Raw genomic sequence first — 21,590 nt, 5'->3', positions numbered from 1 at the left:
TTCTTTTAGACAAAAGGGAAATGTCGTACTATGTCATCATTTTCTCCAATCTAGTATGATTCTATATACATAAAATGTTTTGTAATATTTTCTAAAATAAAATACTGCACTGCATTAAAAACGTGAGTATTAGAGAAAAAAGCGCACCATGGTGCAGTGAAATTGTTAATCCCCATAGTGGCGCTGATGTGTAAAGAGACATGCGGTGTGTGCACTGTCATGAGTACAACCAAAGAGATCTCAGTTAAGAGACGAGACAGTTCAAGTCCATTCTAATTTTGGAATCCAGGGTTTGACACGTGAAATACAATTCCTTGGCCAAGTCACCTGCGGCGCTATCTTTTTACACTGTAATGTTTTCCACTTCATGATCTGATAACTACAGATAAACTATTAACTATTCCAAACCGTCTTGGACTTAGGTAAACCATATAATCTGTTGTGAAAACTGGGTAAATGTATGACGTGGTAAATAATCAACCTCAGAGCATTATTGTTGTGGACCACTAGGTAGTTCTAACACATATTTGCAATGACTACATGAAATGTCACCAACTTCCTTTTTCATCCAAATTGAAGAAGACTAAAACAATACTGAATTTACTCAAAGAGACATTTCTATGTTAGGATTCTTTTGACTAAAGCAGAAGGGATTTCAAGATTTGTTTATCCTGCCCTCTCTCTCAATGTCCATGATTCAACATGTAAAGACATAAATACCATATTTACGATTTTTCTATGGAAAAACCGACACCATCATTTAAAAGAAGAGCTCTCTGGCTCTAAGGATCAAGCTGGATCTGAAATTCTGGACTTTTTAACTATGAATCCTTTATCAGAGATAAGGAAACGTTCAAAGACTATAACTCAGTTTTCAAATCTCTACCTAATGGCATATTAGAATTAAAGAAAAGAAAAAAATATGAAGTTCCTGGTATTAATTTTACTCTGTGGCTTGTTCCTTTTAGATATTGTATCTTGAACAAAGTGAGGGAATCATTTGAAAATATTGCATAATACATATCCTACAAACCTACAAAACGCCAGTTAACAATTATTGTAGTTTTTGTATAACAAGAATCGTTAACTCATCTCTTTTGTGGTTGTTAATTTTGTATTACATTCTGAAAAGGTTTTGGAATGTATATGGTATCTAAAACAACACATACAATCACACTTGAAGGGAAACCTATTATTACATATTTTGAATGTAAAGATAGGAATGTATGTAATATTGTTAATCTTTTTTTTTTATTAGGTAAGTGTAAGTTTCATAAATTATAATTTTCCAAATCAAGGCCATGTTTTAAACTATTCCAACTTGAAATATACATATATTTTGAGTCTCTTAAATTAGTAACAAATAAGAAAGCTACAGTTATATCTGAAATATCCTCCAAACCATGTAATTAAGAACATCTGTTGTCAATATCATTAACGAGGTTCGTAAGTCTGTCACATTTTTATTTTATTTGTTTATTCTCTTCATGTGTTTGTTTATACTGTACTTATCACTTTCTTACTTGTTTCATATTATATCAATGGAATGATTTATCTATAATCGTATGTTATGTGCTGTGATGTCTGAATGTTTGAAAATCGATTTAGAAAGCCGCATTTGACCTGACCCAAAACGAAGCGGTGTAGTCTGCATAACGGGATTTAAGCGAAAGCGGAAGTCCCCGACAGGAACCATCTTGTTCCGTTAGTACAACTGATCCAACGCCTCAAACTCCTTGTCCGAGGAGACGCTAGGCCCCCTTAACAACAGAGCCACCTACCCATTCCTTCTCTGTCTTTAGCACGGTCGGCAATCGACTACCGTTAAAAAGCACAGACCTTTGTTTTAGCTTAGCTGACGTTCCTGACTCCCAGGTTTTTATTAATCCTGTCGTATATCCCTTACCATGGCGGCGAGTGCGAAACGAAAACAAGAGGAGAAACACCTGAAGATGCTGAGAGAAATGACGAGTTTGCCTCCCAACAGAAAGTGCTTTGACTGCGACCAGCGCGGCCCAACATACGCCAACATGACAGTGGGCTCCTTCGTGTGCACCTCCTGCTCTGGTATTCTGTAAGTTTTAAATTGCCGAGTGACCTTAGCTTAGACATGGCGCCAACAATATAACGTTTCTGTACGCTTCAGCTGACGTTACCTTAACTGTCTATGGACGTTACATGCGGCAATCTAACATTACCGTTAGCCAACTAGCGCTAGCTAACGGTAGATGGCATATCCAGTAGTGCCAGTGTGAGTTTAGCTGTTTTGACATTGTCTTGCTGTGTTGGGCGGGGTACATAGAGGTGTCAGCATTCACTCAGCACAGCAGGCTAACGTAGCAACCATGACTAGATGCTAGCTAACTTTAGCTTCCAATACTGGCCAGTGAATGTCTCTGACACCTTGCAAAAGCTTGCTAGCTATGTCTACAGATAAGCCAGTAGCCAGCTGCTACTACCAGTTGCTGGCAACTTTTGGAGGTACCACCTTGTAACTGAGCTCATTGATTTCCTTTATGTAATAACCCCGACATACAAAGACGCATTAAAAAATATTAAAATTATCCGTTGGTCTAGGTTTCATTTTGTGTCCATATTTTTTTACTATTCAGAATTTTATTGTTATACTCCATAGAACCATGCCGAGAATTATCAATTTGATTTAATTTGAAATTCTTGCTCAATAATGCTAAATTACGGTAACGTTAACGTTAGGCACCTGGGTGTGAAAAAGCCACGTCATTTTGAGATGCGACAGATGCGTGAATGTAATAACGTTACCATATTTAAGCCCTCATCGGTTGTATTTGTCCGGTTTATTTTTACATTAGATTTAGAAGTATTAAGCCTACAGTACTGAATGTAACAGATGTACAATGACAAACATGCTAGCAAGACTTTACTTACGTTACTCATTTTATCCCCCGACTGACCCCAAAACCTTTGTACGAGTTCACGTATGTCTGTTTTTTATCTTTTACAACGGTTAAAAAAACTTAACTACAGTTTTGACTTTAGATAGCCTTTGCCTGATGTAAAGCCAAGCGTTGCTTTGCAGTTGTGTAATCAAGCATCTGCAGATTCGTATTTTAGATTAGTAAAGCACTCCATTTCTTATCATTCAGCTAAAGACATCCCACTAATAAAGCTGTGGTATAATATAGTAATGGTTATTTATAATGACAAATAATAAATGCCATACAGCATGGAGGATATGGTTGCTTTATCTTGCCTGGCATTGTGCTAATCTGAACATTTTCACTCTCCGTTTGAGGATTGTTCTGTTTTCTCTTGTAAATATACATTCACTGGAAACTAAATTATGCCCATGTACATCAAGTGCTAACAACTATATAGATCAGTGTCCCCCTGTCTTGCAAGGACTCTTTATGCTTGTGCTTTCTTTTTTCTTTTTTTAACCCAGATCTAGTTTTAAAAACATCATATGGTTTGGTCTCAATCAAGAATCCTGGTCCTCTTTGCCACCAAGTCCTATCTTTCCTTATAATTAACTACATCTACTTTGTGTTTACTTATCATAATCCTTTGTAAGTAAAAACATTTGAGCAGAGTAAATTGGCAGTGGGCTAATAGCAGGTAACCTAATAAGCTGTTCATCCATCCTGTTCTGCTCATTCACCCAGTCATCAGCTTGCACTGGTCCTTGTTAATGCTTTATGGAAATCACCCCGCCGTTCTCCGTTTGTGTGAAAGGGTTGTTCTAATAGTATTGCAAGGGAAAGCAACATATTTGCTGCTCAGAAATTCTCCACTGATGACCTTTTTAGTTCTATCAGGCAACAGGGGAACAATTGACTATATTGACACAATACTATGCTGTTTGTCCCTCAGACTTTATCTAAGATACAGCCCTTGTTTGATTAGGTTTGTGCCAACTGTAGCTCTCTCCACTGAACGTGAAGGTTATTTACCATAGCATTGAAAAGAATGATATGAATTCTGTGTTTGCTGGGGGACTCCACTCTGAATTTCCTATTTGCTCACCCTATGGTATTGAAGTCTATAATGTGAGTTAATAGATTCCTTTAATAGCTTGAGATCCCAATTCCTTTTCTTACTCTCCTGCTGCTGTCTCACTCACTTTTTATGAAGACAGAACATGTTCAGAATTGCAGTGGTGAACGGGTTCTCAGCAGGAGATTGTGGGTTTGAAAGGATTACTGTCTTTCTGCTACATGCAGGAAGCCTGGTATGATTGGAGGCTAGGAAGTGGTAGGGCCCACCGTGCTGCTACGTCAGCATGTACTGTTCTACGTTCCACAGGAAGTGGCAAAGAAGTCACTCTCTCTTTTTCCTTTGTAATTCTTAGCCTGAGAGAGCACCTATGTATTCAAGCTAAGACTTGATGTTTTATCTTTCTTACTGTCTTGACTACCCAGTATGACTGTTTTATAAACAAAAGTAACGTTTTCTTGATTTTAGTACTGTACAAGGAAAGCTAAGTCTTTAACCATACTTCTTGACCAGGAGAGAGATTGCAGAGGCAATCATAGAAGTGATAGTGTTTTTTAATTTAAGGAAGTTGTTTGCCCCATACTTCTTTCATTTGCAGTTAGGGCAGTAAACAGTGTTTTAATGTTTAGTGATGATAACAGGGTTATAACTACCTACAACATACCAACTTTCTCCCCCATAGTTGTGGTTGTTTAATGGGTGGAGTTGGAATCCACTGTGTAAACACATTCCTTATGAAGGTGGAGGACTTCCCGGGAGGAACACCACTCACAATGTCTCTGTCTGGAGAGTTGCCCACGGCAGGAAGTAACCCCATTTGGCTCATGTATTCTGAGTAAGCAGAGCTCCAACAGTGACGTGACCGAGGTGGTGAGGTGTCATTGACACCAAATGTCCTGGATAATATTTATCAAAGGCAAGTTAACAGATATGACTTGAACTGAGCATGTTTGGTTTTTTCTCGGGCCCCTGACATTTGTTCCCTTAATAGGACACAGTGTTTGAAGCCCTGTTTGGTAATGAGCCATGACAATTAGGAATTATCTTTTTCTGTAAAAGCAACTTTAATAGTAGAAAGTATAAAATACTAGGGGTGGGAATCTTGTGGAACCTCACGATTCCAATTCAAAGGCCAACAATTCGATTCTAAACAGATTATCAATGCAACAAGTTTTTTTTGGAACATTTCCATGCTCTGCACTCTTACTTAAACTCTAAGCTGTTGTCCATTATCCAATCCTCTTTCAGTCACTCTGTTTTCTGATTTGTATATGAATGGACACTGTAACTTAGAAAAAAAATCATCACATTTATAAAAAAAAAAAATATATATATATATTAAATACATGTTTTTTTAATTTTTAATTTTGTTTAGGGACTTGAAGCGGCCTAGTGTTGGATGATGCATAGTGTCTTCTATCTTTTGAGACTTACCATTGCCAGTTTATCTCAGCCTGGAGCTCCTACAGTATGCAAATGAGATTTGTTTTCCCAGCTGAGCTGGTCTGATCTACAGTAGCGACTAGGTCATAATTATTTTACCGTGCAATATGTGATACTATTCTCTGATACACTATGCTCCCCATTAGACATGATCTGCAAAGGAGTGGCTTGATTAAAGGTTAGTGTTATAGGCATTGTTGACGTGATGTAAGGAGTAATTCGATAAATTTTACATTTTGTCTAAATAATAGTCACTGCCGTCAGTTAATTCTCTTTACAGAAATAATCCTACTGTCACTGAACACTGTCACAATTGTATGGCCACTTTGTCAACCAGAATTGCAAGGGGGGGGGGTGCTGTAGGACCGTAGCATTGTGTTACCAGGCTCAGTACAAGAACACATGAATCACCTGACCGTTTTATTGTACACCCTACTCGCTGGATGTAAGACAACCTTCATAATAAGATTATTACCCCTTTTGTAACACCTGCTTGGGGTTAAGTTTTCAAAGTTCAAAGAAAAAAAAAACGAGGCAGGAAGAAATTATGTATAGTTATTCTTTTAAAAAGTATTATTGCAGTTAAAGTATAGTTAATTAACATAAACATAATGAGTATCAGAATTCCTTAATTAGGAAACTGGGTAGAGATGCTGTCATCGTATTAAGACCTTCGGGGCTATGAAGCTTTCTCCCTGTATCTGACCTAGTTTCATCTTTTATGAAAGTAGAATCTGATCACTCAGCCACCTCAGGGTGCTGAAAAACTCGCTCAAGCTCAAATACACAAAGACTTATATACACACTCAATCTTCAGTTTTTAGTTTTTTCCTGATCAGTTAGCTACATTTTGTTCTTCATGGCTTCGTGCTTTTGATTAATTTGATCCGACCGATTTGTCTGAAAATGGGAAGACCTTTGCCATAATCCAACTTGGGCTGCAACTATTTGTTCATGTTTATGCATATATTTCATTTATTGGATTATATTGAAACCTCAAAACCCCAAGAAGGAGAAAGGTTTAATTTTTTTTTTCTGACCAGTAACTTTAAGTGTGAATTGTCCAGCTTTTTTATTTCCATGGTAGATCCTGTAAATGTTGAAATACAGCAGTCACATTATTACGTTTTCGGTTAGGATTGTTGCATTCTTTCGGCCTAACTGTCGAAAATGGGACCAGTATGACCAAACTGGGCACAAGTTGACTCATTTGATGCATCGGTTATCTGTCTTGTGGTCTTGAATGTGAATTGACACAGCTACTGTGTGTCAACAAGTAACGCAACAGTCAGCTGATCGGTGGATGTGTAAGAATGGGTGGAGACGGCAACATGTTCTGTAAGGGGTAACATCAGTGAATAATTTAGGAGTCTTGTCTACTATTTCACTGCCTTTAGGATCTGACTCCTTATGTATACAACGTGTTTGTAATTGTGACACTGTGGGTCTCATTTCCCAGGGCTGTGGTTCCCAAAGTTGGAGCCATGGCACCCTGGGGTGCCTTAAGGATGGGCCAAAGCGTGCCGTCATATTTCATCGTAAAAATAAAATAGGTTTTATGCCTTTTTACGCCTTAAAATATTAAAATGGAAGAAAATAAAGCTTTGTGGCACTTTTGATGTTTTATTGTTAGTACTTTTGTTTGGTTGGACTGACTGTAAGTATTTAGCAACAAAAAGTTAATATTTGAAGCTTCATATAAAATTCTATATTATTATTATTATTATTATTAATTCTTTTTATTACTTACTGCTGGGTTCAGGCAAAATACTGCGGTAAGCATGCCTGGAGCTTAATGTAAAAGCCATTTGATGGCTTTTTTCAACTATTACAGTTACAAGGTATCTTTTAATTTGGTCCATTGTGGCATGAGGAGTGACCTTCTCAGGAAAATGAGCAAGGCTTGTGTGCACTAATGGCTGTTACTCCATAATGGAAGTTTCTATATTATGTAATAGCACTTGTTTTTTCACTGTACTGACAACCTCAGTTTGTCAATGGAAGAGGTTCACCCACTTCCTTTGTTCTGTTTTACTCCCTTCCTTTTTCTGTCAGTATTTGCTTCTGTCATATCTCTGTAATGATGTCTTCCCCGGCATACACGCACACACACACACACACACACACACACACACACACACACCTAATTAAATGAGGTTGTCATGTACAGTGTCTCCAAATTAAATTGACCCGTTTTTCTATTTCTCCACCTACAGTCGAGGACTGAATCCCCCCCACAGAGTCAAGTCCATCTCCATGACAACCTTCACGCAACAGGAAATCGAGTTTCTACAAAAACATGGCAATGAGGTAGACTGTCTGTTCTGTCACAGTTGTTAAGGTTGAGGTCAACTTTCGCACTGCTTTGTGAGAATCTGCACAGTGTCTTAATTCATTATGAAAGTATTTTGGCCCTTCAAAACAAGATATAAAGAAATTATAGAAAATGCATGGCACTTCAATATTATTATAGCAATATTATAATGACATTTGGACAAATTTAGTCTTTTTATCACAGTATTATGACTATAGCTATTTTATTTTGATGTTTAGGCTCCATGCAATATTCTATTACAGAAGAAAGCCACATCTCCACTAATGCAACACTTATTGTTTATGTTTTAAATCTGTTTTAATCAATGTTTCATCTTAACATTGAATCTAATGACTATGTAATGTGAAAGGGGTTTCCCCACATTTATGCAACACTGCAGCTCATCAATTCTTTGCTAACATAGTGTGTTTGTTTGTATTTGTAAAAAACATTTAACAGAAATATCATGAATTGATAAATATCATCATTGCTTGATATGATATTTTTATGACGTTAGTACCAACAGAATGAATAGTTAATTAAAATGTCAAATAATATATATGGTTAGATTGCACAAAGGAGCCAGTGCGTCATCATGAGTGATCCATTTTGGGTAAACGGAGTATAGATAGAGCAATGCCGCCTGGGAAGCACAGCCTATTAAAAGCTGTAGCGTAGTGACAGAGCAGGCAGACATGCAGGAGGTTCAAGGTTGGAGCTGATGCATACATCCTTCAAGGCTGCTTTATAAATACCTCTGCTGTCAAGTTGCCTTTTGTCTTTCCACGAAGAGCACTTGACACAAAACCTTATATTTTCAGCACTTGCAATTTCATAAATTCTACTGATTTTAAAAATAAAGTAAGCTTGCATGCACTATGAGTTCAACTGCAAAAGCACATGTATAACTTAAGAGCCACACTGCCTCTTGCAGCACCATAGCTTTATTTCCAATGCAGCACCCTACACTGCACACATGCAAGCCTATAAATCTCCCTTTATAGGATTAGGCAAATACTTTAGGAATGCTATCCAAAGCCCTAGGCCAGAGAAAGGTGAGACTTTTTTTCACCAAGCAACTATGTTTAACCTTTGTTTATTAACTATTAACTAATAGGGTTATTAACTATATCATCACAATGTTTCCCATGCCTTTCACTTTGGCCCAACAAAGTGTGTGTGCTACAGAAATGTGTTCTGTTCCCCTGGTTGTTCCAGGTATGTAAACGGATCTGGCTTGGCCTTTATGATGACAGAACTTCCTCAATACCAGACTTCAGAGAACCACAGAAGGTCAAGGAGTTCCTTCAAGAGAAATACGAGAAGAAGAGATGGTAATTCAGTTTCACAAGCTGACTGCATGCAAGATATGAACAATCTTCTGGGAATTTGCACTGCGCAGACGTGCAGCATTTTTTTTTTCTTCTTCTCTCTGGCTTGGAATGTTTCATAGGAAGCTCATAGCAGTTAGCCCTAAATGCACACAATTTAGGTCATTGCCCTTAAGAAGCTTTATGGGCAATAATTAGTTGTTACGTGAAGTTGTATGCTATGCTATACATATTTTGTCCAAATATGTATAGGGTTTAACATAGTTGTTACTGGTGCATTGTGACTGTTGGGTTTGATGACCAATTTATATATAATATAATTTTTTCAGACAAAACTAATAGCGGACAAACAAGTGCCTCTCCTATTGATAATTGCAAATTAGGGATTAGTTATCAAAAGTAAATATTAATTTAGTCTTACTGTTTGTTTATGCAGTTAGACTGTTTCCATATAAGACTGAGAGACCTCATTAACACAATAATAATTTTTCTGAATACTCAGATATTCATTTTAGACTATGCGCCTAATAGACAACCATTAGAGTTTTACACTTATTAGTTAAGGTAGTAGTGCTTCTGTTATCAGAAGAGGCTTTTACACCGTTCTCCTTTAGTTCGGTTGAATCCTCTAAACTGACAGTTGAAGATGTTTAAACCAAACCAAAGGGAAATCGCTCCAAGATTACATACTGATTTTGACCAGGGCAAACAAACTATTATTGTGAAAACACCCTGAGAGTTTAGTCTCTGAAGCCTGGCCAAAATGGGAGTGATGAGTGGGGCATGTCTTAACCTGCCTCTATTTGAGGTACACAGGGTTTTTTTACCTCACATAGGCCATTCTCCTGTAACACATGGCCTGTCTGCACCCACATAAAGTTTTCCTGTTATCACATTTTGGTTTTCATAATGCTTTATTTGCCAAAAGGCTGTTATACCATTGTTTTGAAATGGCTAGATATGTCAGTTAATCTCAGATATGATTATATTGGCCAATTAGCCAGCAGCATGTAATGTAATGCATGTCATTTCTTAGGTACGTTCCTCCTGAGCAGGCCAAGGTAGTGGCATCTGTCCATGCTTCCATCTCTGGCTCCTCAAACAGCAGCACCAGCAGCACCCCGGAGGTTAGACCACTCAAATCCCTGCTGGGAGAGTCGGCCCCCTCCCTACACCTCAACAAGAACACCCCACCTAACCAGGTGAGATCTTGGGTTGTTCAGTCAAAACAGACCTGACCCTACCCTTCACCAGAGATACATTTTTCTATGACCCTCCAAATGATTGATGAAAAAAAGGCATGACCCTCCCCAACAATTTATTGATGCCTTCAGTTCTGGTTTGTGATTGGCAAAGATGTACAGTACACTTTTCTTTAAAAAAAACAAAAACACAATGTACATGATTAAACCTCTGCTTTCTCATCTTACACATCACATTCCACTGTTATGGTGGCCATTTCAGTAGATTAACTCACTAACATTGTTGTGGAAACACACTAAGCCTGGAAACTAAATGCTCACTCCCTGCATTACTTTAAATACTAAATTTAACTAAGCACACTGGGTAATAAACAACATATGAACTGGTTGCTATGGACTCGTCTCTAGGCTTTCTCAGTCATTGTATGTTTTAGTATAGGTAAAGCTGCAGAAGCTGACATTATCCAAAACTCTTGAATGATACCACTCCTTCCTTCTTAAATGTCTGAAAAGGCTGTCGGTTGCACAATTTCAAATCTTTGATTTCTGTTTCCCTCCGTGGGTGCTCACAGAGGCACGGCCTTTAAAAAAAAAAAAAAGTAGGCTAGTCAAAAAATTTACATTTCAGAACCACTCCTCACACATACAGATAGGATTGGAGATGAGAAGTTGAACTGACACGTAACCACGATCAACGCTCACACGCTCCACTTAGCACCAACTGCAATGTTTAATTTTAAATGAAAATAGCCTAATGGCATGCTGGCACGCGTGGGTGCTTGAGCTCGAGGCAACGGGAAACCTTTGAACTAGTTAGCTTCATTATATTCCAGCTCCATGTCAGTGAAAAAACTTTGGCAACAGGTGGCGCAGTTGGTTGCATTCTCAACAAAAACAACTCCAAGTTCGTGTTGCTGTCCTGTTGCAACAATTTTTGTTGGGTCAGACTTATCGATGGGGGCCCCAGACAGAGAGCTACAGTGAAAAGTGTGCATCAAACTTGCTACTCTGAAATTGTGACAGCTATGCTACCTGTCAAAATGCCTGCTCTGGACTCTGTGTGAAGGTTGTTCAAAAACTCCTACACATGAACACATGTATGTATACTAACAATACGCACATGCAGTTTTTTCAGATCTATCTCTTTTCTTTACCAGTCTCCAGTGGTAAGCCGTGGGCAAACCCATCAGCAGCAGTTCCATGACAAGAGGTTCGACCTCCTCAGTGACCTGGGTGAAGACATCTTCGCTGCCCCACCCAACATGAATGCAGGCACCAGCTCCAGTTTTGCTAACTTTGCACATTTCAACAGCCACACAAGTAAGGAACAGAAAATTAGCTGATTGGTTGACTAACCTAAAGCAGTGAGAGGGACTCCAGTCACAATGGGATTGTGCTTTTTAAAATGGTCTCTGTAACATTGTTTCTACACAATGCCACCATAAGAATCACATTATTTTTCAAAGAGTGCTGGGTGCATATATATTTTCATTCACCAGCTCTGGTCTCATAACTAGTTATGGTGTTTTGTTGGTGAAATTGCCTCAGATAGATAGATAGATAGATAGATAGATAGATAGATAGATAGATAGATAGATATATAAATAAAAAAAAATACTTAAGGTGTTGAAATAGACAACGAAATTCTGGCTGATTGCATTCTAATCACCACACCTTATAAACTGGCAAATGTTTGAGATCATGCAGAATCTGTTAAATGTCACCAACCAAGACCTCCATGATTGATAAACATGCCATACGTTATCGAATAGTACCAGAGGTGTTATGGACAGACACATCTCCATGGTTACTTAATGCCTGTTAAATAGTTATTAGTGTTTGCTTCTCATAGAGGACAATGTCCCCTCAAAAGAGCCATCAAGACTCACCCTTAAGGCAGAGACTACATTGGGATCCACATAGCAAACACGAGCACAAATGTACTCCAGAGATTTGTGATGTACGTAGTGCCCCACACACACACACACACACACACACACACACACACACACACACATACACTCTTAATTGCTGTGTGCTCAACAACATCCAGACAGTATCTAATTGGAGAGGGTGACATCCGACCATCTTGCCTGCCTTTTAAAGCCACTCTGCTTTTATTGTCATCTCTAATATTTAGCACTTTATCCATTGTATTTATTTTGAAGTCTGTCATCCATGCTTGTTGTTATATGTATAAATCCATTCTGTTATCTCATTCATTGTTTTCCTGTCATTGTGTTTTTTTTGTGTATATCTGTCTGTCTGAACATCATCCAGACACCATCTCAGCAGCACAGAATGCCAACGCAAATGCAGACTTTGCTAATTTTGATGCATTCGGGAGCACTTCTGGGTCAACAGGTGGTTTCCCCTCCGCAACCCTAGCCCCATTCCACCCCTCAAATGCAGGTAGAGCAAGTTCCCTTCACTGAACAAATGGCACACATCCGAAATCACTCACATATTAAGACACTGGCTTGTATAATAATGTACAAAAATGTATTGAGACTGTACATCTGGGCTAAACACAAACAACCTTTTTACATGCAGCAGATTGTCAGCCATGTTCTCTGTAAAATTAGCAACTCTGTTGCCATTTTATATTTTAACTGTTGTAATGAATATGCTCAGCTTCCCAAACCTTTCCATTTGTCCATTCATTCGGTGTTAAATTTGAAAGACCTCTATGCACCAGATTGACTCATTACCTTCCAAATTAAGTATTATAACCAAGAAATGAAACAAAGGTTTGGTTTGTAAATTCCCTCACGGCAAATGAATGCTAATGAAAATTTCTCTTATCTAAATAAACAAATTGTCCTTGGCTGCAGTTGAACATGTTGTTACGTTTACTTGAAATGTGCTTTAGGCATACATCTCATAGGTCACAAAGCTCTGTGCACGCCAGTGCGGACACATTAAAATCATTTCATCTGTAACGCGCCACTTGTTGCATATAGATTTAAAATTAAAAACAAAAACAAACCAATTTTTAATAGCAAGTGATGGTTGTACACCAGTGTAGTGAACACATACTACACTCTAAAATGGTTGATGCCAGAATGGATTGTCCAGAAGGAGGAGTGAAGACATGACTTGCCTGATTGGTTTGAATCAATCAATCAAACTTTATTTCTAGAGCACATTTAAAAACAACCAGGTTGACCAAAGTGCTGTACATAGACATGGAACAATAAATAGACAGAATACAACACCAGACAAATACAACATACAGTTCTCATGCTGTATTAAAAGCCAGGGAATAAAAATGTGTTTTAAGTCGCGATTTAAAACCCGGAAGGCTTTTGGTTTAAGCATGAGGAGTGAGATTGGTTAGGGTAAGAATCTCATGGTAAGCCAATCAGAGGCAGAGAAGGGTGGGTCATGCCTCTGCCCGTCCCTCTGGACAATCTATTCTATTAGAGTTTTGTCAAGTGGGGTTAATAGATCTTGAATATGAAAATTATTTCCTTTTTTTTATGATATGCAAAATATCATAAACTAGGTGAAGACCAATGTTCACTTATTAGGCAGATGGTTATAGTGATATAGCACCAGACCAAATGTATTACTGCTGTAGTACTTTTATGTCTCTGTATAGATATATACAAAATTGTATTGTATTGTATTGTATAGTATTGCTTAGCATTAACTGACTGACTTTTTACGTGACCACTTTGCCTTCTCTCTCACATACTACAAACCTGTGACTCTCATACACAAACACACACTTAAGCCTTCAAATGCTATGCCCTACAGGGCCCTCTGCTGGAGGTGTACATTTCTAATAACTATCTTTGTGTGTACCTAGACAGTGATCTCTTTAGTATGGCTACTGCTTGAAGGATAAAGCTCTCCTCTTTTGTGTAGCTTTGGAAGACAGTCCCTTTCTCTCACTGACTGTGCTATCTGACCTAGTTGTCCATTCATTCTCATGTGTTTTTCCCCCTTTTGTTTCAGCAGCATTTGATTGACTTCATGCTTTTTCATCTTTACCTCTTGTTTAGTTGACGTCTTTTCTTTTGTTTCTCCGCCCTGTCTTACATTGCTCCATTTCTCCCTCTTTGATTTTTGGCTGCCAGCGTTCACTGTGCTCTCATCCAGCCGCAGTATGGGTGAGTTTGCCACTGCCTTCCCCCTCCAGGTGGCACACAGTAAGTTTATCTCTCTGGCCTTGCCCAACAGCTTTCACCCTTTCTGTCACTCTGATCCTCCTCTCTTTGAACATAATGTGTGTGTCCGCACGTAGCTCTTTTTGTGTCTAACTCTAAATCACTGTCAACAACCTCACTGTTTAACAGATGGGGATGATAAGCTTTGATTTTTGCTGTCAATCATTATTTTGAACCACTGTGGAGAATATACCAAACGTATGGTCATGACAATGTGACTGCAAAATAAAAAAGGTATAGAAGGGGAATCAAAGAGAACAGGCATTGATAATAATTAGGAAACACAAGAACACTGCTTTTGAGGTTGATGCACAATGATTCCTATAAGAGTAGACTTAATCCAGAAAAGAGAAAATGTGTTAGGGCTTACTGTAAGAGCATCATAAGGTGCGTGTTTAGGTCTAAGGCTAATACAGTAAATACCAGGTGTACCAGGTGTGCCTGATATTCTCAAGGCACATGAAGTCATCTTCAGTTTCATAGAAGCTTTTATACCGCTGTTCAGAGGTTTATATTTGCTAATGGCAAATGCTTCTTTACATTTTTTTTAAGAGGTAGGATGCCCCTGTACTTACTTAGTATTTTTGGGCATTCTTTTCTATTTAATTACCATTACCAGTTGCATGTAAGATTGTACCTGTCCCTGTGCTACAGGCAACATCAAATGCTATTCCTTGGGATGCAGTTAAACCACTGGTTGAGATTGAATTGGTTTGGTGGTTTCAGTGAAAATTGCCTTCTTGCCCTTTCAGGATTACAAAGACTATGTGTCCAAGTTAGCGCTGTTGTACCTGGTACCTAAGTATCCAAATATTTGATGTGTTAAGCATTAAATATTATGATGTATCAATTGATGTTTTGCATTCCAAACAAATCAGTTTTGAAAAAGACGCATGTAGTTGCTGGTGCGGGACATAAAGTAAATGTAAAAAGAAGGTAAAGTCCACAAAGCTCAATTCTTCCTCACCTGGGGAAGGTGGGTTGTATGCCAAGCATTATGCCTTAGTTTACACTATTATTATTTCCTGGAGCATTGAGCTGTTATGCGGGATTTACCTTCATTTAAACAAATAAGTTCTCCCTAAAGAACATAGTTCTTAGTATGATAGGCAACTCATTTAATTATTCACAATCTGCTCTGATTTTCATCTGTCAGCCTTAAAGACATTTAAACGGAGGGGGAGTGCCTGGCCTCATTGTTAAACAATCACACAGAGTGAAACCAATGACAAGTAGTTATTGTGGTAAAATTCTAAGCAGTTTTTGAAAAGGCTTTGTTTCAGGCAGAGAAAAAAAAAGTGTAAACTTCAGTTTTTTCCTCTTTAAAAAGCAACGAGTAATGGGTAATTGTTTGTTTCCCTAGTAACGATCTCAGATCTGGTGGATCGATTTGCCTATAGGGTGGTTGGCAGACTAAAGCTCTTTTCCATTGAACTAGAAGTTGTTTTTTCTTTGTTAATACATTCTAGGTAGGTTTCTCTGTAACTCCCTTGAATCTCAGTACGATGCCGTACTCGGATGTAGCAGAAACACTCAATAAAGGTGCTGCTCTGCACATCTTGATAATTCTATGCGTTCCTTAGGTTCAAAGGCAAATGGGGAGCCAGCACAGTGCAGTGTTGCTATCTATCTTATAGATAATGAAGGAAACCCAGCCCCAGCCTGTCTCCACCCCGACTTTATCCTCCATGCGGCTTCTTCTCTTCCTCGCCACCCTGTTAATGCTGTTACTTAAAGACCAACAATCAAGGCCCCCATTATGACTTTTTAATCTCTCTCTTTCATGCAGGTAGCGCCTCAGGGGGACTAGCAAATGCCAATTTTGCAAATTTTGACAACTTCCCCAAATCGTGTAGTGCTGACTTTGGATCCTTCAGTTCTTCTTCCCAGAATAACTCCACAGGAGCTGGCAGAGATGCTGTACAGAGTACTAGCCTCCCTGCCGATAGATATGCAGCCCTGGCTGACCTGGAAAACGTGCTTAGCTCTGCCAAAACAGAGCAAGGTAAACTTCTCCTGCCTAGCCTAGTTTCATAGATCCTAATTGTAGGCACAGAGGTTGACCAAAAAACTGAAGTTAACACAACTAAAAACATGAAATCAGGCTCATAGATTTAAATCCCTGAGTCTTTCTACCCGGTGCAGGGACAGACATAGTCTTTCTCACAACATGGCTCATTAACATTTTCTAGCAAACCTATAATTCACCATCACTTAATGTGTGGCTTAGCTGCGGGTTGGCTTTATTTTGAAATGGTCTTACCTTGTTTTGTGTTTTGTTTGAATCGGACCCCTGGCTGCTAAACCAGCTTGTATAAAAATGACAGGGCACTGCACCTGGTGGAAACTCGTACTTGCTTTAAAGAATGCTGTATGTATTGGTTTCATTGGAGCCTTTTAATGCTACATGATCAGAATTCTGGCACTCTCGGGCATCTTCGTATTGTGCTGGGCTGGTACTAGTTTGTTTTGTTCATGTTACAAAACTGTTTTACAGTTAACATTAACATTTATTCCCCATATTTTTTTAATAGGTTGAATGTTGGCGGCCTTCTTCGGACCCTTTTGTTTGAGTGTTTGAAGTTTTAATTTTTCTCCGAGATGAATTGATGTGGATTGAGCCTGTCATGTGCTTTTATTTTCCAGGAGGTGGTATTTCTGTTGGGGTGAGCTCAGTAGCGGCGGCAGCAGGAGTAGGTGGTTTGCCTCAGAAGCAGTCAGCAATGCCAACAGGGGGGGACCGCTATGCTGCTCTAGCTGAGCTTGATACTGTCTTTGGCCCCTCAGTCCCTGTCACCAGTGTTTACAACACCACCAGCACCTCACAAAGGTGAGACACTACACATACCAGTGTAAGCACCCTATATAGTAGACCCCCTATATGCCTGGACCAAACATCTAAATCTACAACCAACTACAGTTTTTCCTTTATGATGTATTAATGTATGTTGATGCATCTAATTCAAGACAAAATTATTATACCCACAGAAATGCTAGTTTGAGTTTTCTGGCGTATAATTGTAAGTCATAACATCTTCCAGTTAATTACCGTAGTAAAAATGTTTAAGGCCAAAGACGAATCACTTGATTGTTGAAACATAGGGGTGTGATAGTTGATGGGTCTCGAACATTGTCAGAATGCATTAACAACTATTTAGCAAAGCTACTTACCTTTATCCAAAGCAACTCGGCCTAAAAACATACAATGACCACACTTCCATCACACAGTATCGTTCAGTGGTCTCCAGTCTAGGGCTGCAACTACCGATTATTTTCATTATTGATTTATCCGCCGATACTTTTTTCAGTTGTTAGTTTGTTCTATAAAACATCAAAAAAATGACCATCACAACAGAGGCATCTTCAAATGTCTTGTTTTGTTTGACCAAAAGTCCAAATGCTCCAAAATATAAAGTTTACAATGGTAAATGACAAAGAAAATCAAAAAAGACTCATTTGAGAAGCTGGAATAAGAGAACATTGCAATTGTTTTGCTGCATCTGCTTGAAGACTGACGATCATCAAAATAGTTTTTCTGTTGATCGATTAATCAACTTATTGTTTCGGCTCTACTCTGGTCTGGTCTGACTAGGTCTGGCTGTCTTGATAAGCTTATGTGTTGACTTTGTTTCCCTGCAGTGGTATGTTTGGCCCAGAGACGGGGGTGTCAACTTCACAGGCACAGCAGGCCCTGCCTGGTATGGCTCAAGGTTTTGGAGGTGAGTGAACCTACAGGCTGTTTTCTGATGGTTTGTGCTAATTGGTCTCCCCAATGGAAATCAGTAATGATTTAGAAAGTCTAAAGTAAAGATGGAAACAAGCAGCAATCCCAGGATCAGGCACAGTATAGTATTGGTGATTATAGCTATATTCAGGGGTTTAGATTTTGCAATTACAATGTTTGTACCCTTATAAGAGGACATGTTAAGATGTCAAGAGCAGGTTGTAGATGTGTTTAGAGGATCAGAAAATCATGGAGTATCAGACATGGATAAGCATTATTATGTTGTTTGACAAAATGTGGAATTCATGTGTTGTAAAACTTGGAAATGTCTTTATCTTGCTGCTAAAGACTCTACACCAATCTTAATTTGTCAGCAGGAATTCAGCCATGATCAGTTTGGTTAAATAAATTTAAAAAAAACAATAATTTTCACTGCATGGTATGGCACGGCTTGACTTGACTCACTTGGAACCATTCTTATGTGGTTTTCTATGAGCAAAAGTTGTGGATAGTACCTGGTACATTTTGTTTTGGTATACCCTCGTTCAAGGTTACAAGCAAGCTGAGACGATACTAAAAGGAGTTAAAATGCTCATATTATGCTAATTTTCATGTTCATAATTGCATTTAGAGGTTGTACCAGAAATCTTTCAGAAAACACCATATTTTTGTTGTATTTCATATAGCTGCAGCTCCTCTTTTCACCCTGTGTGTTGAATTGTCTGTTTTAGTTACAGAGTGAGGCATCTCACTTCTATTCTATCTTTGTTGGGCGTTGCACATGCGCAGTACCTCAGTAAGGACTACTAGCCAGTCAGAAGCAGAAACATTCTGCACATTTTAAAAAGATTTTTAAATGGCCAAGCTACCATGAATAGCGCCTGCAATTTTTTTTTTAATTCAGTCGACACAGATTTTTTTTGAATGGCAGCCCACAAAACCAAGCAGTAGACAACTGACGAAGTACGGAGGTTCATCCGATTGGTTGACGATGAAAGAATCCTGCGAGAGACAAACTGTTTGTGTTGATTATGGCGCTGTGACGATCAGCTAAGAATCCCCCCTCATCTGCAGTGGAAAACAAAATCGAGAAAAGTAAATGGTACCAAAACAAGTCAAGTAGAGCCATGCCCTGCAGCGGAAATTCAACATATGCTTGAAATGGTCACCAACAGGAGATCAATTGTGTTCCAAAGATTTGAAGTGGGAGTAGACAAAATGAGATCAACATGACCTCCATGAGTCAATGCTTTTTGTTTTATGTTTCATGTTAAGGTCATGTACTTTATTGTTCTGTTTCACACTCTGTACTTTTTTAGTGACTTGATACCTTTCTCCAACAGCCCAGTCAACTAATCCGTTTGTAGCTGCCCCAGCAGCAGTTCCCACCAACCCGTTTCAGAGCAATGGCAGAACAGCAAATATGGCGGCAGCAGCAGCAGCAGCAGGTGTGTTTATATGGATTGGGTTCCATATGTGCTATACATTCACAATCAACGTATTGAGTAGTGCTGATAATCAACCACAGAAAATCTTGGTCGACTAAAGTCATGACATTTAGACTAAAAAATCGCCTAGGGGGGGTGCGGAGGGGCGGAAAAAAAACGTTAGATTAATTAACTGTACTGTCCCGCAGTACTTGGACTTGTAGGCTATTTGCAGTATATTAAATCGTTTTTGACCTAATTTTTTTGCATATATATATAACATCTTAGTATTTGCATTTGTTTTATGCTTTTGGCTCAGCTCCTGGGTCACGTCACTTTTTATAAGCAAGTGTGTCCTGTAAAATCTTGTCATAATCTTTAAAATAAATGAAGCAATAGGTGCAAACCATTTTTTAGGCATGTTATTTTGTCCTATGTCTGTATAGGCTAATTGTCCTGTTGTGTTGCAGCATCGTTTGGCACAGGCTCCATGAGTATGCCGGCTGGATTTGGGAATGCCGCCGCCTTCAACCTCCCCACCAGCTTTAGTGGAACCTTCCAGCAACCATTTCCTAGCCAGGCTCCCTTCCCTCAGCCTCCTGTATATCCGCAGCAACCAAACGGTGTGTATCTGTGTCTAGATCATCTGTATATGTAGACATATCCGCATTAATAATTATGCTGAAATTTAAGCATGCATGTGCATCTGACACTTTAATCACGTTAGTGAACTTTAATCGCTTAATGTCATTTTGCTATTCAAAAAGGTTTGCTCACATGAACTGGAGTGTAGAGTCCTCCTCTAAATGACAAACATGTCTTTCAGGTGGAGGATTTCCGGTCTATGGCCAGGCCAAGCCTGTTGCGACTCCTTTCGGGCAGGCAATAGCTGGACCTATGGTCCCTAGCAACCCTTTCCTGGTTAGTAAGATGGCTTGATTTACTGTAGAATAATTTAGTTTTATACATTAGAATGAAGGGGCTTTTTCACATGAGCCAAGACTATTGTTGATAGTTTCCTTATTCCTTCTTCTTAGTTCTGTTGAATGAGTAGTAATTGGATAAAAGCTGGACATATTTGATCCTAATGGATAGTGGATTTATTTGGACCCTCCTCTCAATGATAAGTAGTAAGTACTTTGTCTGATTGTGTGTTTGTGTATCCCTTTTTTTCCTTCCAGGGTGCGGGTCCATCTGCACAATATCCAGCAGGGGGCTCTTCAACAAATCCCTTCTTATAGCGAGTCGTCCAATCAGCTCCACTACAGGGTCAACAACTTCCATGCTTGCACTGTTTAGTTTCACAAGTAGCTTTAAACACACTGTTTGTAAGGATTTGTATTTTGTAATGCAGTTTGTCACAATGGAACAAGGTGACAGACAGTCATGCTGACACAAAACAAAGTGATGGTGTGTGCAGAGGGAGAGGTTGATCCCCTCATCTCTATTTAACCTGTGAACTGGCCTGGCCTCTACTGCACCACAATGTGTAATCAAACTGGCTGTAAACTAAGTTATTTCATATTGTATATCCCATTCATTATGCTGCAATTCTGTATATAATTTTATTTTAGAAAATTAGTGCTTTGTGCATATCAGTATTTGTATCTAAGCAACATTAAGACAGAACTGATGCTTGGAAAAGTTATGGGTACTGCCACTTACTGTATTTGTAAAGAACCAAACTGTTTATTTGAGCAGGATCCTTTTTAGGTTAACTGTTCTCACTAAAGAAAACTATACCTATTCTGTTGGCGAGAGACAGAGGAGTGACTGCTGCATCAGGGACGGGCAGGCGACTCGTTTCTCTGCCATCCCGTCCTGCTGACGGAAGTCAGTCCATGAGTGGGTAACAGGAATGGCTGTTGAGCTGAAAACCTCATACATTTGCTATTGGAGAATCTTAAGTTAATGTGTAAATATATACAGTATATATTAAAATGAATTTTAAGTAAGAAATGACCAAACCATTCATTTATATTAATGGATTCTTTATTTG

The 21,590-nt window shown here is 38.8% G+C and overlaps 1 protein-coding gene across 10 annotated transcripts; it reads left to right on the top strand.

Moving 5' to 3' along the window:
• The first annotated feature begins 1,687 nt into the window (after positions 1-1,687).
• agfg1a (ArfGAP with FG repeats 1a) lies at positions 1,688-21,329 on the top strand. Of its 10 annotated transcripts, none has more exons than XM_034867861.1 (14): positions 1,688-2,074; positions 7,635-7,728; positions 8,951-9,066; positions 10,100-10,265; positions 11,423-11,585; positions 12,561-12,677; positions 14,351-14,422; positions 16,230-16,445; positions 17,087-17,270; positions 18,080-18,159; positions 19,508-19,612; positions 20,062-20,214; positions 20,418-20,512; positions 20,773-21,329. In XM_034867861.1, the coding sequence occupies exons 1-14, from the start codon at positions 1,908-1,910 to the stop codon at positions 20,830-20,832; spliced, it is 1,788 nt and encodes a 595-aa protein (XP_034723752.1). In that variant the 5' UTR covers positions 1,688-1,907; the 3' UTR covers positions 20,833-21,329. The 10 variants fall into 10 exon arrangements, with proteins under 10 accessions (XP_034723752.1, XP_034723751.1, XP_034723750.1 ...); XM_034867860.1 differs by having other exon boundaries at positions 12,558-12,677; XM_034867859.1 differs by having other exon boundaries at positions 12,546-12,677.
• Positions 21,330-21,590: the final 261 nt, after the last annotated feature.

This window comes from Etheostoma cragini, chromosome 3, assembly GCF_013103735.1.
Source record: "Etheostoma cragini isolate CJK2018 chromosome 3, CSU_Ecrag_1.0, whole genome shotgun sequence".
In the NCBI taxonomy this organism is placed as follows: Eukaryota; Metazoa; Chordata; class Actinopteri; order Perciformes; family Percidae; genus Etheostoma; species Etheostoma cragini.
The sequence above is the reverse complement of the archived record's forward strand: the minus strand, read 5'-3'. Positions and strand labels throughout refer to the sequence as shown.

Excerpts from the sequence above, each read along its gene's own strand:
- agfg1a (XM_034867859.1), top strand. The coding sequence starts at position 1,908 with ATGGCGGCGAGTGCGAAACGAAAACAAGAGGAGAAACACCTGAAGATG. Across the intron at positions 9,067-10,099 it reads AAATACGAGAAGAAGAGATG|GTACGTTCCTCCTGAGCAGG; the intron begins GTAATTCAGTTT and ends GTCATTTCTTAG. Across the intron at positions 11,586-12,545 it reads ACATTTCAACAGCCACACAA|ACACCATCTCAGCAGCACAG; the intron begins GTAAGGAACAGA and ends AACATCATCCAG.